Source organism: Teleopsis dalmanni, chromosome 1 (assembly GCF_002237135.1).
Source record: "Teleopsis dalmanni isolate 2A chromosome 1, ASM223713v2, whole genome shotgun sequence".
Lineage (NCBI taxonomy): Eukaryota > Metazoa > Arthropoda > Insecta > Diptera > Diopsidae > Teleopsis > Teleopsis dalmanni.
The window spans coordinates 205,501,346-205,520,124 of NC_051846.1; the positions used below are offsets into that span (position 1 = coordinate 205,501,346).

The 18,779-nt window shown below is 28.5% G+C and overlaps 1 protein-coding gene across 1 annotated transcript; it reads left to right on the forward strand.

Annotated features, from left to right (window-relative positions):
- Positions 1 to 9,570: 9,570 nt before the first annotated feature.
- Positions 9,571 to 10,240, forward strand: LOC119667121 (general transcriptional corepressor trfA-like). Its single transcript, XM_038076409.1, has 3 exons — positions 9,571 to 9,631; positions 9,690 to 9,756; positions 9,823 to 10,240. The coding sequence occupies exons 1-3, from the start codon at positions 9,571 to 9,573 to the stop codon at positions 10,238 to 10,240; spliced, it is 546 nt and encodes a 181-aa protein (XP_037932337.1).
- The last annotated feature ends 8,539 nt before the right edge of the window (positions 10,241 to 18,779 follow it).

Here is an 18,779-nt window from a genome sequence, read left to right on the forward strand (position 1 = left end):
TAGAAAGTTATTCGCATGCTATTCGCTTCATATTTTTTGTTTATATTTTTTTACAAAATTTTAGTTAAAATGTTTTAATTTTATATTTTAATGCACATATATTATTTTTTATGCTTTTCTCTTTATGTATTGTCATGTCTATACATTAAAAAATTACCTGTTGATAAATGTACGTATATTATTTTTTCTGCATTTTTATTTATTTTTTCCATTTTACCGCATCTGTACATAAAACAATCGATATTTACTCTTTTGTATGAAACTGCAAAGCAAAAGGCTAATATTTGAAGAAGTATATTTAAGCAAAGATGGCATACAGATGGCATAATAGCCTCAATTATGTTAACATTAACTGAAGTTGGCATAATGATTTTGCCATGTTAACATATCCTCACAGAAGTCAAGAACTTTTCAGTCACATACGCACAATTCTACCATTTTACCATACCAAGTTTTTAAGTTTCACTTGTCAAGACGTAACCACAGAGCTCAACATGCTGCCAACTTGACAGCATCTTAAACTAATGTCCTTAGTTGAGTTGTTGTTAAAATGTTTGTATGTCAAGGATATCATTGTTTTGCTTAATAAAGTGCACCTGACGTGCAACAGCCGGAAAATTTATGAACAGACAACGCTGACAGCTGTAAGTGAACGTTAAGTTACTAAGAGAATTTATGAATTATGACTATGAAATTTTTTAGTAATAAGAAGAGATGCTCAGGAATTAACAAGTGCTGAAAGTCCTGTTCATACTAAGCAATTTGAATTTATATATTATCAAAATATCTTACGTGCTGAAAAAAAAAATATTTCTGCATACATTGAGCTTACTTTTAAAAATGTTATGGTATAAGAGCTGCTGTGCGATAAAAAACTTCATAAAAATATTGATAAAAAAATGCAACTTAAATTGAGTGAGTCTCGGTTCGCTGCAATCATCATTTGCGCTTCTGTGTATTAACTTTGGCAAACAAATTTAAGACAAACTTTAAGGCTGCAATAAAGTTAGTTCTTAGTGCTGGCAGCAAAACCTTTGCACACAAGCAAAATAAACGACATTTTCTTATCTAAACAAGCTGACGACAAATAAGATAACAGAAAAAAGAAGCAATATTTGCATGTTGAAAAAATGGAGAAGATAGTTTTCCGACTGATTGAGCAAAGCATGCTAAACTGTGGAAAGCAACTGCGAGGAAGTAAATGGAAAATATCATACAAAAAAAAAAAAAATACAAAAAACGAAGAAACTAACGTGGCAGAAAAACTTTAAAGGCGACAATTTGGCGGAAAATTTTGTTTTCCCTTTTTGATTAAAAAGAAAAAAAATTGAAAAAATTGCGAAACAGACTACAAGTTAAGCATATCAAAAAATATACATATATAACTATTGTTACTTGTAAATATAATATTTGATGAAATTATATGTTATCAATTTAAAAAGAATTAAATGTTTAACAAACTGTTATTAGATATGTTCTCGTAACATATCCATTAACTAAGACTGAACTAAAAAATTTATCGGCTACTGGCCAAGTTGGATAAAGGTATCATAACGAAGAAGGTATTTGAAGCTGTAATTGGAGGAATAAGAGGTAGAAGTAAACTATTTCTCCACGGTGGAGTGATCAAGGTAAGGGAGCACGAACGCTCTTCATGTACTAGACTGGAGAAAACGTTCACACAGTAGAGGCGCTAGTAGCGTGCGCAGTATGGTTAGTACAAGGTATGTGTTATACTTTACTTTACTTGTTCTTTGTCGTCTGTTGGATCTTATATAAATTGTTTGCTTCAGTTGCGTTCTGCCTAGATCTACTTTGTTCTAGTCTCATAGTCAGCACTACAGTTTAGAACTTTAACAGCAGACTTTGTTATAAGATCACGGGTTGCTTTGTTTTCGAGCATTTTTTCTTTATTTCTTCTTTTCGGAGTTTTTCTGCATTTCTTCTGCGGAAAAACTTTAATATTGGAATAAATAATACTACAGTACCAACTAACAACACAAGCACGGAAACAGCCAGCTAACTGCACTAAAAAAACGTTCACGAAATCTTTCTAAAAGAAAATACTATTAAAATATTATTAAAAAATTGTCACTAAAAAAATTACTTCACAATTAAATTACTCACTTAAAAATAAATTTACTTACTTTATATTACCAAGTCAATTTATGGATGGTGTGATATCCTATCGTAAACGTAAAAGTTTAATTATAGCATCCGTTACGATATTTTAATTATTTAACGAGTTGCCACTTATAGTTAAAAACTATTAATTTATAAATTTGCATTTGTGGACAAAGTGAGCTGAAAGCACACACAACTAAAAACTTTCCTACAAGCTGGATACTAGCTCACAAACACACGCACAAAAGCGTACGCACTACAAATTGCTATTCTGCTATCAGCTGTATTACGTGTTGTTTAAGCAACAATTAGTTGCACCATTACGCACACCCACAAAGCTTCATGTGTACGCATCCGCATACATATAACAACATGCAAAAATTCTCATAGTGTAAATAAGCGTAGCACCTACAATTCAGCAGCAGCAGCAACAACAACAACAGCACTATCATCATGCGGAATAAACCAACAAATCGACTAACATGAACTGTAATTAAAATGTTTGTAGCAACAAAATATATAATTTCATATAACAAGGGCTACATGGAGTAGCAAAGTAGCAAAGGCACAACGCACATTACAGACACAACAACTAGTCAGTAAGTTTTTAAATAACAAGAGCTACAACACACAAACACACACACAATAGCGGCAACAACAACATTAATAAAAATAATAATAATAATAACGGGTACTAGCAATGCTAATAACAGATGCATGTGGTTTAATTACTATACACAGGCATGTGGGTGCGGCTGAAGGGTGTAAAGTAAACAACCCTAAAACGGATATACTCAAACTGAAAATAAATATTTTTATTCATTTATGGTCATAAAAATGAATTAAATTTGGATTCGTAAAGCATATGCATTTTTCTATGGGTTATTCACACTATTGGTTGTTTCCATGAAAACCATAAGAGATAATTTGGAGCATTCTTGCACTTGATGATATGTCAATACTGATTTATGAAGCTATAGCAACTCTATATTATATATGCTTATTTTTAACAGGTACTAATCTTACAAAAACTATTAGTGATTTCTTTCACCAGCACTGGATACTGCCTTTAGAACTTAAAGTGCAGTTGTAGCATTCATGAGTATTTTAAGACTATACAACAATTATCTACTGAACAAAATGTGATTATATGACCAGTAGTTGGAAATCAAGTGATCTTACACTGGATATCTCTGCAGAGTTGTTTTGATGGCAATAGTCAAATGATGATGCCGGACAAAAAGCTGCCTCTAGACTACTGTAAGCCCCAGAGTGAATTTTTGGAATTAGCAAAAATCACTTCATAGCTCCAAACAAATCGTACTTCATGAATAGAGTCAACCGTAAGTGATGTAACTGGGACAGTTCAAGCTGTACCAAACTACTCTTCCCTAACTACTTACAGCAGAAAAGAAAATCTGAAACAGATCGGGTTTAAATTCATCTAGATGATTGAATAAATAACTAGACATTGCCTTCTAGATAAGCTTAAATTGCGATTAAGACTTACAGGTACCGAGACAAGTACAGACGATGTATGGAAACAGCAGAACATATTTTCTTTATTGTTTTACAATAAATGAAAATAATTATTCACAAAGAATTTATTCACAAATCAAAGTAGCCAAATATCGATCTGGGAAAGTAAAAAATTTTCTGGATATTGAACAAGTGAAATAAATTCTTCAGTAGTTATACATAGCGGAGGATACCATAGTCTATTAGTGGACTCAGTGTTATGGATGGTTAACGTTAAAGCCGATCAACTAATAATAACAATTAACGGATGAAATAATATAATGAATGAATATCTAACTTTATCCAAATTTTAAATCATTGTATTATAAGTTACTATATGTGAAAAATGTTCCAGTTCTCTATTAGTTTATTTAATAATATTACACATTGCAGTCAATGGATTTTATATGTAATAAATTGAGTGTATTTTAAGCCATTACAGGAGAATGAACCACATGTATTGCTAAATTTGTATTATGATGAAAACCTTTTGTTACTACTCTATTAACAAACCTAAAATTCCGCTTCAGTACTGCATATCCTCATACTGCAGACCAAAAAAAAAAGCACGGATGAACTTTAAAACTTAAACACTCAATGGCAACCAGGTTAAACCATGACCAATATTCACAATTAACAGATGAAAAAGGCCTGAAAAGAAAAAAAATATTTTGCGCAAGGGATGCGAACTCCATTTTTTATATGCACTTTCGCTCACAGTTGGAAATAATAAATTTATAGAGGAATTTCTGTTAAACCTTAGAGTTTTAATAAAACGATAAGAGAATGTGTTATATTTTTAAATTATTGATTAATTTTTTTCAACTGGCTAAAAACTTTTCAATAAATATTAATTTTATATTTTTTTGAAAAACTTTTGTAATCAAATTAATATTTTTGCTACAAATTTAACATGTTCTGTTTGTACTAAGTATATACATCTCTGATTACGATATACCATTAAATTTAATTTAGAGACTTAAAAAATAAACTCACTTCATAAAATGAAAAAAAATTATATGTATACATTAAAAAATGATCTTAAAGACTTCAATTTGCAATACTTGTAATGTGTTTTGGCCCTTGACTTTCTTCACTGTAAGAACAACCGAAAACAAAATTTTTTAAAACGCAAAGAACAAATGGAAATCTTTATATAGGTTTTATATATAAATTTTTTAAATATATTATATATATTTTTTTAAAATTTATATAGAAAATTTTTGAACTTTGTTCTATGCCTTGTTATAAATTCCTGTTTCTTAATCTTTGTAACAGACGATCTCTCGACGGTCTCTCTGTAGCCCTATTATTCTTCACACCATCATATTTCAGTTTTCATTATAAAACAATATGTCCTCTTGTATTTCTTTGGTTACGCTTATGTCTAGTAACATATTATATTATATTATATTAAATATTTAGATAGTTTTGCAGTTTTTATTTCTAAGTTATTTAACACCAAAAAATATTCCTCCTTAAAATTGTAGTGTATTTACTCTACTTACAGTCAAGCCACTTACAGCCAAACTGCTTATCTTCTGCACCATAAGTGGCATAAATTCCCAACAAATGGCCTCTAAGTGGCTATCCAGTGTGCAGGCAAAAATATTTTTAACAGTGTTTGGCTCAAATTCCCCTTTTTTGCAAATTTCATATGTGCACTTCACTTCGTTTCTGAAGTCCAAAACTAACACCAAACCTAAGTCAACAAGAAGAACAACTAAAAATTGAGAAAATTATGAAAAGTTGCAAAATTAAAATGTTAAACCCAAACGACTTAAAAAAAGGAAAAAGTATTTTGCTACTAAAATGAATTAATTTAAAGTAGTTAAGTGATGAGTTTTTTAGCATTAAATAAACATTAAATGAGGTTAAAAGTTTGAAAGACTTAAACGCTGCACGCCATAGCAAAACAAGCAATTTTTTTATAACTTTTAATGGCTTTCATATCAATTTTATGTATAAATTTGCACTCAAAATTTTATTTTAATTAAAAAACGTTATGTGAAAAGTTATTGAATTACCCAAAAATGCTACATGGAATTAAATTCTTAATAACTACTTGAAGAGTATACTAAAAAAGCATGTTATTAAATCATTTCAGAATAATTTCAGCTTTTATTTCGAACTATTTTCTTGGGCTATAATTTGCTATAAAATTTAATTGCTTTGCTTCTCGGTTTCAAGAGAGAAATTTTACTTTCTTCCGTTAAAAATTTCTTTTTAGAATTTTTATTTCATTCGATTCCAATATTTTGCATGAAATTTATTGAAACGCGCACCTATAAGTGCAATTGAATAAATTTTTATGTTATCCGGTGTAGACACCAAAATGCAACAATTCCAAAGGAGTAGCAAATAACGTCCTTATAAATTTATAAGCAATCGATAGCAGCAAATTTCTTGCTACAAAGAATATTGATTCAATTTTCCTAACTTAACCAATTTAATTGAGTGGGAAAAATATTCGGGAAAATTAGTTTCATATTTTTTAAGTATATTTTTTTTTAATTTTTTCAACTTTAATTTTCTTGAAATTGTTTTCATACTGCTTATCTATAATACATTAATACTCATATAATATCTGTTAATTTATTATTAATAAGCAGTTAAGAGACTTAATATTATACATAACCCAAAATTAACAACAAAAACAAATTTTACACAATAAACGTTTTTCTAATTTAAAGTTTTTAAAATTTAATAAGCTTATAAGTAATATTTTATTAAGTTAAATCATCCTCAGGGGCCTAAAGATTGATTCGATCAAAAAATACATAAAGGATAGACCCCTGAAATTATTTACGAAAAGTGACAGACTTACCAACACCGCGTTATCGAAGAATGGTTACAGGGTCCTCGGGGAGGTATGCAGATCTGAGATCAATTACTGCTTAGTCTTATGAAGTAATAAACAATAATCCAGTCAAGGTGTAAATAGCGGTTATGAAGAAACGTCGTAGTTAATGGAGAGTAAAAGTGCTCAAGTGCATTGACGCAACTAGCCTCAACATAATAATAAGCTATATTTTATTTAATTAAATCAAATTTATATTTTACATATAGTAAAAGAAGTATTTGTCTTCTGATAGCTTCAGAAGATTACTAACTAGATCCAGCAGAAAGTAGAATACAACTGAAACTTTCGACAAAATACATGTGCTATAGTATCTACAATACATTATACATATACACTAAATTTTAATAAGATGACTAAAATTCAAGATGCATAGTGTAAATGTATTTCGACAGCTTGAAAGAAACTAGAATATATTTGAAACAATAGCATATTTAATTTAAGATATACGCTACATTTTATTAGTGTGACTCAATTTCAAGATACATGCACAGAGTAGAGTAGTAGTAGTATTTCGATATCTTTTTAATACATTAAAAATCAGGTGTTTTGAAATTTTACAGCATGCGCCATTATCTTTTCGCAGTACAAAATCACATACCTAAAATTTTTAAATATTTTATTCCATATAAAAATAAATTATATATTATAAAAGTTATAATGAGCAGTGACAAAATTTTAACATGTATAAAAAAATTCTTCTGTAAACAAAAACAATAAATTATAATTTATTTTTAATCAGCTACAGGTGTTTCCCCGGTATAACTAGTTTTTTCATAAATTTTCTCAGAAATTTTGTGGAACGCGTAGAATGAAATATTTCCAAATACTTAACATCTTAAAATCAATAATTATTTTTTGTTCAGTTAAACATCTGTTGATAAATATATACAAAAAATTCTAACAATTTAAAAAATTTTTAAATTGTATGAAATATACATGTAAATATTTTTCGTTTAATTTGTTCATTATTTTGTCTGTATATTTATTGAATTTTAAAATTGTTTGTTTGTGTGTTATATTTTATTTAATAACTGTGGATTTCTATGATAATTTAGCATTTAGTGCTAGATAATGTTGATTCCCGGAATGTTCTTCAACAAAACACCTAGTGTGCCATTGATAGTAACATTCCGATATTCCTAAAGAAATATTTTCAAATTATTATTATTGTCATGTACTAATAAATTCTTCCTTTCCTTTACTGTAAAGCCTACAGCGCCAAAGAATAGCGTCTTCTTATCTAATCCAACCTACCGTTTTGTTGGATATGTGTTCAGTTAGTTAACACCATTAACTTAAGACATAAATTCTTTTCTTGGCGTTTCATTCTTTTCCCAATTCATTTTCCATTCTCATACATCAGGTACGGTCAGTGCTCTCTGAACTAAGTTCCTCCGCCAAAGAAGCAGTCTTCTCTAAATGTTCTTGTACCAATTGCCGCAAACCAGCAAGCTTCTGTAGCTGATGGCCATTTTGTCCCGAACACTTTGTTTGAACATATATTATTTCAACAAGTATGTTGTATAAATTGAGAAAAATCCCTGCATTCCAATTACCTACTGACCACACAGTAGGTCGAATACTATCAGTGCTGCTTCATCGTTCTGTGATAGCGGTGATGCTTTTGCTCCATACAGCTGCACAAATAGGTTAATCAATCTATATCGTGTATTTTATATTGGTCCAAAAAGACTCCTACATAACAATTACCTACTGATAGCTCGAACTATATTAGTGCTGATATATCATCTTATAACAGCAGAGAAGGTGCACTGTACAAGCAGATTGAGCAATCTATATAACATAGCGTAAGTTATAGCGATTCCCACTTCATTGTAATTGTCTTATTGGTTAAAAGTAACGCCTATTAGTAAAGATTATTAGCATTATTTAACACAAAAAAAGTTAGTATTTATTGACAAAGTATTTATGATCTATTTAAATACTGTTATATTGAAAAAGTACTTTCCAAAAGAAAAGCCTACAACAAAATAAAACTGAGTAATATCATTTTTCAAATTGGTGTTTTTTTAAATATATGTTATTATTTAAAATATTAATTAAAATAAAAAATTATTAATTTTTAAAACTACTGAATCAGTTAAAAACGTAACTTTTTACATATATATTTTTTTCTTTACCACTTCTCGAAACATATCTTTGTTTTTGGGAGATTACTGTACTTTAAATAACTCCATAATTAATTACAAAAATAACAATATTAAAATTTATTAAAATAATTTGTAAAATAATCTACAATTAGGAAGCTTATCTTTTGATATTATTAACAGATTTATAGATACTATGATAATAATAGGGTCACATCCCATAGCTAACCCTTAAGATAAACTAAATGTTTTATTTATTATTGTGTGCTATTATTTGTTATTATTTATATTTACAATTATCGAACGTCATATCCACATTTTAGCATATATTCTGTATGAATTTTGTATGAAAAATGGCAATCATTGCTAGACATTTATTGAGTTAATTACGATAGTGTATGCAAAAAATACGAACTGTTTTTTCGGTAATATTTTTATATTTTTAAATTTTAATTCAACAAAAAAATATATTTTTTTATATATATTATTCTGATATCTTTTTATTTATACACATATTATTCATAATATTAAGTGTTACAAGATAAATTCAAACCCTACTTTACTGTTTTGTGGTACGCGTATTCAGATATTTTTTATGAATTTTTTTGGCTTTCATGCCCGAATTAAATAAATTTGGTTAAAACCTGAAATGGTGTTGTTATCAAAAAAAAAAAAAACAACAAATGATATGTGTAAAAAATGAATTATGAATTTTTGTTGTCAATAGTTTTTATTGAATTATAATAGAAACTCGTTTCATTAATTATTTATGTATGATTTTCTTGGAAAAAGAGAGTTCACCAGCCGCCTGGCTTCAAGTAAAATTAACTCAATGCAAAGCTAAGCAAATGTTCAGCAGATCGAAAACTATATAAGTGACTTTAAAGCAGAAAAATCTTTATTGTATCTTAAAGATTGGCGGCAATTTAATAGATTAGTCAAAGAACAAATAGTAAAATGAAATCTTTCAAAATTTTGATGTTTTTGATATTGGCAGTTTGTTGTGTAGCTGTTAATGGTAACATAAAACTAATTATTAATTTAACAAAAATTATTTTATATTATTTTGCCCTTAGCTAAAAAGGACCGTACCTCAACTACTACAACAACAACAACGACACCAGCACCAGATCCAAATGACAAGTCACAACAAAGCACTACAACTACAACAACAACAACGCCAAAACCAAATAAAAAATCTGATGATAGTGATGAGTCTGATGAGGATGATTCTGATGAAGAAAAAGAGCCACCAATGGACAACAAACCATCATCAACAACAACAACAACGAGCACAACAACAACAACTACTACCACCAAAAAGCCAGATACCAAAGACCAAAATAATGAAAAATCAGCTAAGGATAAAACAACTACAAGCACCACAAGCACTACAACAACTACCTCCACTACAACAACAACACCAAAGCCTGATAAATCCATGATGGACTGCGAAAATTTAAGACGACAACATAATGAATCGAAACGCGAAAGAAAAGACCGTCATCGCCGACGTAAGGAATGTAAAAAAATGCGTCGTGATCAACAAAAGGCGGCTGATAAGGACATTAAAGAGGCAGTAAAGCGTATTGAAGGACAAATTCGTGAAGCTATTAAAAAATTGTAAATTGAAACTATTTTGTTAAACCAAAAATGAAAAAAACATATTTGGATATTTTTGTTGTGTTTAAATAAATGATAAATTTATTTTCTATTAAATTTTGTGTTGTCTTAAATTTGGCTTAAATTCTATTAACATATCGTAGTACAAGTCTTTCGTCTTCTTTACGGTACTACTTAGTAAAACAAATAACACTTAAAAAAAATTTACATAATTCCATGCGTGTCGGCAAATCACAGTTGCATATATTGTTCACGTAATGATGCACTGCCCAAGCACTCCTCTTTTGCACGCATGCCTCGTCTGTGCCTTTACGGCTTAATATGTCAGAAAATTGCAAAATTCCAAATGGCAATGTAAGTAAATTTAAAGGTAGATCCTTTTCGCTGTATCCTGGCATAATACAAAATTTCTACTTATAACGCGCACACTTGTCGGTGTGTTCTTGAATACGTTACCCAGTAACCAATTTTGGAATTGTCGCTTTAAGATAGAAATACAGTAATGAACAGTGTCATAGCGTATTTGCACTTAAAATGCTATTGCTCTACATTTTTGAAATCCTTTTAAGCCCTATAAATACGTATCAACACTAAGTATATAACGGAGTCTATAGCCGAGTCAATGTTCCTCTTATTTAAAATTTATTATAGAGATAAATTTCTTTTTACTTATTTAGTATAACAACGTGTCGCAACTGATGGTGATGGACTCCTATCAGTTCACGCCATTAGCACTGCTATTCCGTAAAACATTGTATTTTCGCTTTTAACTTGTTAGTTTTTGGCAAGATATTGATTGGTATTAGTTTCTGCAAAATACATAGAATGTTTAAGCGGGCTTTGTCAGATATATTAAATATTTTTACCGTCTGCAGCACAATTGGATTGATGATGTATTTCATTATTTAATACATCTTTCATATACAAAAAACTCTGCAAAATTTATAACAATTTTGTAAAACGAGCAACACATTCATTAATAATATTCATTAACAGATACCCGTACATATCAAAAAATATGTATATACATTTTAAGGACATTATTATATTTTGTGCCACATTTACTACTGGGTAGTTACGGTGTTACGCTTGGTTGTGTCTTTAAATATGAGATTTTGCTTCAACAATATGTTGCGTGAAATGTTTTTTAATGCGCTTATAAAGGCGTTAATAATGTTTTGCGTGTTAAAATCTTTTTAAAACACCTTTTCAGCATTTTTATAATTATTTTTTTATAAAGCTCGACACTGCATATTAAGTTCCAGAATTCGCGTTTTTAAAAATGTATTAAATAAGCAAATAAAAATTCAACATATTTATGAAAGTAGTATTTTAATATTGAAAATGAATATTATTATTTCATTTATATCATGTCATTCCATAGCAATTATGATAATATAACTATACCGATTTTCCGGGTACGCCCTGTTGATCACATATTTTAGTAATTTTCAGTAACTTTTTTCACTACGGTGTAGGTTAATATAGATTAGTCTTTGAAACTATGTGTGGATAATAAGCTATAAATCAACCCGGGATGGAAAGAAGGAAGATTCTACAGTGAGGGTAGATTCATGTGACATACTTTGAATAAAACTTATATCAATTATAAAGAAAAGTGGAGTGCTTGAATATGTGTTGATAGAAATAATATTAAGATACTATATAGATTTTTTGTTATACTTTACCACAGAACGGGTCGAAGAAGGAAAAGAAGGAGAATTCATAACATTATCTATGGTACTATTTTGCCTAAATAACTTGAAGATCATATAATTTAAAAATGTAAGCTAATATCTATCAATGATAATCTATCATTTGTTCACAAATTTCCATGAAGAAACCAAATGGTGCTCAAAATAGAGAATAATGAAGAAAATCCACTATAAACGGAATAAATAAGAGACTATAAATAGTCTTTAATAGTATAGGCTATTGTTAACAACACCAAATCGGATCCTATCTCACCTTACCTGATGTGATAGAATCAACAGCAGCATGTGAGAAAAGTAATAAGAAACAATATGTGAAATAATATAAAAAAATAAAATTAATTACAAATTATTTATATATAAAAATGAAGTATTTATTTAATATATTTTATATTAGCTGCAACAATAACAATATTACTTTTATTAATTTTTAATTTAATATTTTATTATTATGAAACAACATAATTAGATCCAATTAAATATCCACTTATATTGGTAAGAAAATATACCACATTTTAAATATATACTTATCACTTTAATATCAATCTATTGCGTTCTGCAACCACAGCAGAATATAACGTATCAAGCCTTTTCGAGTGCTGTTTTCATTTACTGAAATAAACTATTTTATTACAACTGCATTAAACGTCTTTATTTTTATTAAAACAAAAAGGAAACGTATAATATCAGATAAGGCAATAGGCAACTACATACTTACTTAATATCGATTATTTATATCTCAAATGCTCGTATTTAGTAATGAAGCAGATAAAAGCAGAAAATTGTTTAGATTGCCTTACGGCCGAATGATTGCAGCTCATTGAAGTTTTTCATCTTATGTTGCCTACTATAAAAAATAATGGAATGGTGCACCACGTCTATAGCTAAGAAAATTCATTTTTATTTTGCCCGAAGATGCCACATGTTTACATTCTTTATTTTTATTGTCTTGCCAAATGTTTCGATTTATACCAAAATTATTTTCCTACTTCTTCCTTTGGTTCGGCGAAGCCCTTCGATTATATGTACAAAATGCCAGATTTCTTTACTTATGTGTAAGCTGCATGAATTTTTCTCAATTTTTGTTTATTGCTGATTTTTATCCTTTAGGAAAGAAAAGATATAACTCCTTAAAAAGTGTGTTGACTTGCCAATGATATTATTATCCCATTATTTATTTATTTCTTAAATGCTTTATATTTTGCTAGTGGGAAGTTGTTTTAGTTTGCATGCACTACTACTTATGTATATATCGATGCATCAAATTAAAGTTGATCATTTTTTACTGCATTAGATGAATTATTGTATTTTTGTTTTATACTACTTATTAATTAGAATTTTACCATAGGTTTAAGTATGTGAATGGTTGGCAACATAATTGTATTGAGTAAATAACTGCCTTTAACTTCCAATTCTTGAACACGTTTAAATACCGCTTTCAGAAACGAAAAGAAACATAAAGGTATACAGTTACAGAGTAAGAACAACTGGTATATGCTTTCGTATTGGTTGTACTACTTCAGTTTATGATACATGTCAAACAGAAGAAATTCCGCACAACCGAAAATCTTCCTCAAAATCTTCCTACTGAATATAGGAACCTATCTCTTTGAATATTGAATACGTTGAAAAACACACCTATCTTGGATGCAAGAGAGCTGTAGAAGGAAGCAATGAGTAAAATCTCGAATGTACATAAACTATAAATGCCAAACTATTCATGCCTTTCAAACATTTATACATTCGGTTGGCCAATGGAAAGCATGCAACACCGATGGTGTAGTTACAAGTTTCTAAAACCAACGATGAGCTAATGGGATTATACATGGTACAACTATATTAGAGGTAGTATTGAGGTCCAAACACTTTGGTCATAGTCAGCGGACATCTCAACAAGACTCTGAAACATCTTACAAAATTCACGTCAACTAAAAATGGTTCAAAAACAACGCTCTCACTTCTATTCGGATCTACGAATGGTTGGAAAAATTTCAGTTTACACATCCAGTAGGTATTGCTATTTTAGATAATTTAAAATATAAGGTTGGCGGTAAAAGATGCTCAAGTGTGTTGAGTATTTGTGGATTATTGGTATCATTATAGAGTTTTTTGTATATCAGAAAGCTTTTAAAAGTCTTCTCAGAACAATATTTTAGTACATTTAAAAATCTTTAATGTGATTTTCTTTGAAATTAAATTATTTTAAGCACTTATGCTAAAAAATTGTATTCAAAGAATTTTAAAACAATTTTATTAAATTTAATTTTATTGATTTAATTCTTAATTTTCTAAGTACTCTTAAATATATCTAATACTAAGATGTTCAATTTTAATTTCATAATGAAATTTCATTAATATGTGTATACATGATGATAAATAAATAAAATAATATAAATTTTATGTAAATTATTTATTTTGTGAAATTTTAATGAAATTTATTTGATTTGGCTTATTGATGAAGTTCATGCATTTTCCATATCTTCTCTAGAATTGTTGAATTGTGAACATGTTCACGCACAATCTTCGACTTCTCTACTCCTAGTGCTGGTGCTGGTGCTGGGTACGAGCAGCATTTTCTGCATGTCAACAATTGTTCTTTGCCACTGCAATCCAGTTTATTTTCTTATAAATTTTTTATAATTTATTTTGCTTTATTTTTATTGTGAAAGGATAAGAATGCAATTTATTCGAGTATAGACATACTTGTCGTTTGAAAAAAGAAATTTATTAATCGAATATAAAAGAAATCAGCAGTAAAACTACAGATAAAATCTTCCAAGTTTATTCCACTCAATTGAATTGCAACTCAATTATTTATAAACGAAGAATTTGCTGGAATTTTGTAAATTCCATTGCTTCTCCATAAACTACAATAAAAATATATCAGAATATATTTTAAAGATATATTTGTATTTTACATTTAGTTTTTTTTGTAGTTAATTTATTGTTAGTTTTATGTGTGATTTACAATTTTGGCTTAACAATATTATATGTCGATAGTTAAGCAAATTGCGAGAAACTCAATGGAATTTCAAGAAGAAAATATCTTATAAAAAAAAATATTTGAAATAAAATTCATAAATTTCAGAAAAATTATGTGAGAATATCAATATTTATTGTATATAAAAAAATAAATGAAAACAAGTTTAAATACAAATTTATTTGTAATTATTTAATAAATGTCTTTATTCAATTATTGAAACAAAAATATTTGCAAAAGAATTTATTCAGTTTCATTTAGAAGAGTAAATTAAAATTAATTACTTCCTTAATAATACTTAAAGAATATTATATCAAAAATAAACACTATATAAAACTCTCAAAAGAGTTTTTAAATCATATCTTTTATTTTTTGATCAACAAGGTATATGTGGGCACATAAAAGCTTGAAAATAATAAATGCCATATTAAAAACAATAAGCACACTTACCTAAAATTACTTTGGAATTGTATTTTTTACTAATAATTTTATAGAAGTAAGACTGAAAGCCACTTAAGTGCGCAATTATGCCAACAATAACTGAAAAGGATACAATGGTTGGTCTCAGAAATAATAAAGATAAAGTTTCGCTTTTCACGCTTCCAGCACCTTTTCTTATTTTAATGCTCTTTTAAGAGTTTTACTTACATAAAGTATCTTTAAAAATAATTTCTGTAAGTATACATTTAACTTAAACAGTTATGAAGACTGTTCTTAACAACACAAAAGAATTGTTGATAGATAGGCATTTTCTTTAAACAACTGTTACCATAAGAAGTCAAAGCAATTAAGTGACAATCAACATTTAACAGAATTCAGTGATTTATATCTGAGTTTCTGAAATGATTTATATTGATATAAGACATTACTATATTTGTTAAACTTTTATTTTTAATTTTTCTATCTTATAACACTTTATTTACAGTCTCCATAAACAATTAGTAGCATTTATAAAATATGAATTTAAATCAAATGCTCCATTAAGCCATTTAAACACATAAGTTTGATTTATTACTGTTTATACTTATTATACTCGTAGTTGACTGTAATTTAATTTATTTTTGACTAAATGAGAAGTCTATAATGTTAAACTCCTTAAGTTTTCGTACATCGTAAATTTCATTTAACAGCACCGCAGCTAATAGGTTTATACGAGTATATATGAAAATATTAAGAGCTACAATCATCAATCTCAGCGATGATTTAGGGAACAAGTAGATCTTCGGGGACTGCCAGGAGACTGGTAATAGTTAATATAATAGTAATTATAATAATAATATAATAGGTAATAGTAATTAAAATATGCCTTTTTGTTTAAAGTCTTTCCAGTATTTCTATATATGAGTTACTAGAAGATCCGTATAATAGTACTCCTTATGTTCAAATTAGTGCTATAAGAGTTTTGTACAAAATAACTTTTTTAAAAAGGTTTTAAAGCTTAGACCTATCAATCAGTGCATTGTTTTTGGTTTCTAGATAACGTTTGTTTTTATTTAGACTTGGTTGTAATATTTCTACTTTCATCTTCTATCCTAATGTATGTCGAGATATTTTACACCGCTTTTTTTTAACCATTAGGTATTTCCAGCAAAAATTATTGCACATTAATTATCACACATATTATGTGAGTTTTCAATGACTGATTGATCCAAGTTTTTATAAAGTAATGTAATTGAAGAGTTAGAATAGAAGCAGTTTTGAATAACTTGGTTAAAGAGTTGAGATGAGTTTAAATGAAAAGAATTTTAAACTATTGTTTCCATATCCTAAAAAAATGAAGGATAATAATGTCATAATGCCTGCGTATTTAGCAACTAATGCATTTTTAGAGCTAAACTTTTTGTATATTAAGGATATCCCAAGTCCCCAAAACACTACCCTGCAGAACTCCTGCCTTAATAGTATATATATTGCTTATATTATATTTAATATAAACATAATTTAATGATATATTTCTCTAAAATATTATTTGAGTTTAAAATTATGTAGGATAAGAAGTAGTCTTTTGATTTCATACATACTTCATTCTGGGTATTCTATCAAGTAGTAAGTTCTATAATGATCTCTATATAAAAATACTACAAAGCAATATTTTTTATTTATTGTAGCTTCCGAAAAGTTCTTCACAATACGATGACATTGATCGATAGTATTCTTATTGAATCGTGAACCAAACTGCTGTTAGGGAATGATCTTTTTATTCTCAATTACTGGTAGCAAACTACACAATAATATAGTTTTGAATATCTTTGAAATTTTACCAATACGGTAATACAGCTATATTTTACCACAATCGTCTCTTGTTTATTTGGTTAAAATATAAAAACTATTTCGGCACACTTTCATTGAAGAGAGAATTGGATCAACCTTAGGGAGGCACTGAAAACTGTAGGTAATATTTGTAATTACAACTGATAATTGTAGTTACTTATTTTATATGCTTGTCTATAAAGTTTATTTAACTATAATAGCATTTATCAGATTTATACACACTCATTCATATATAATTGACAATTATTCAATTATTCAAGGTTTTCAAACACAATGGTTACCTTTAAATATCACTGCAAGGCACTTTACTATTTTGGCAGACAATTACCCAAATGCACTTAACAAAAAAATTCCAGAAAAGTGTTTTAAGCTTGACATTTTGACATTTTTATTAAGTATTTTAACACACTCGAATTCTTTCATAGTCCGTCATGTCTAAAACTTCCCTTTGGGCTTGCGTCCAGAACAATTTTCCTTTCGCTTTGTATCCGCACTGCTAAAATTTTGTTTGTCTATTTGTTAGTGATTTTTTAAAGTGCCATTTGGCAAGGACACTTTATTAGGGTTATTTATTTAAGTGTCATACATCTGAAAATATTTGTAAGGGTGTGACTCAATACATTTAAGTGATTGGAAAAGAATGTGTCATAACAGAAGTTACTGCGAGTGAGTTTTATTTTGTAAACAAATAACAAGTACGTAGAAATTTTTACAACCACTTATATTATTATCAATTTAATATTTTAGTATAAAAAATTTACATAGTTTTAAAATAAATAAAATTAAGTACGAGCAAAATAGTATATTTTAAAACCAATTGAAGATATCCAAAGTACATACACATTATATATATTAAGGAAGGTTGGAGACTTATAACAATGTATTGAAGTTTCGAAAAAGGTTGAAAAAGTTGAAACAATTTTTTTAAGCAGACCGGTCAGTTCTCTGATACACATTAAAAAAGGAATTGGGATACTGAAAAGCGTAGGTTATTGAGTTTTGATCGAAGATTTGAGTCAATGAGAGTCCATACCAGCCTTATGCCACATAATTTTATAGCAACCAAAAAAAGTGAAGAGTTCAGCACTGCAAATATATATTAAAAATATCTCATAAGAATCTATCACAAGAAAATATCTCATGAAATCCGATACGTGAAATACGATTCTAATACTATCAAAAAACAAAACGTAGAGTGCGAAATGGTCGTCAAAAATCAGCAGAGAGCCAAAATAGAGGAAATTTAGCATTCAGAGAACCAAAATGATGTTAATGTCAATCATAATTCCATAAGTTCGACTGAAATAGGATGGATAGGATGCCACATAATGAACAATTGAACAAAGCCATCGTATCCATCGTAGTCACCTAATATAATTAAGAACGACCTTTGAATATTCCCCAACTGATATTCACGAATAAGGAAAATTGTTTTCATACACTGCCTGTCCTGCAAATGACTTTGACCAAGTTACTAAAGGGATGATCGGCGGATGAGTATAAAATATGATTGAAAAACATCGTTTATCGTTTTTAGTACTGTGGTGACTAGGAAAAAGTTTATTTTAAAAAATAAAGTA

Coding starts and splice junctions, on each gene's coding strand:
- LOC119667121 (XM_038076409.1), top strand. CDS start 9,571: ATGAAATCTTTCAAAATTTTGATGTTTTTGATATTGGCAGTTTGTTGT. Junction 9,632..9,689: donor TTGTTGTGTAGCTGTTAATG/GTAACATAAAAC, acceptor TTTTGCCCTTAG/CTAAAAAGGACCGTACCTCA. Junction 9,757..9,822: donor GCACCAGATCCAAATGACAA/GTCACAACAAAG, acceptor ATCTGATGATAG/TGATGAGTCTGATGAGGATG.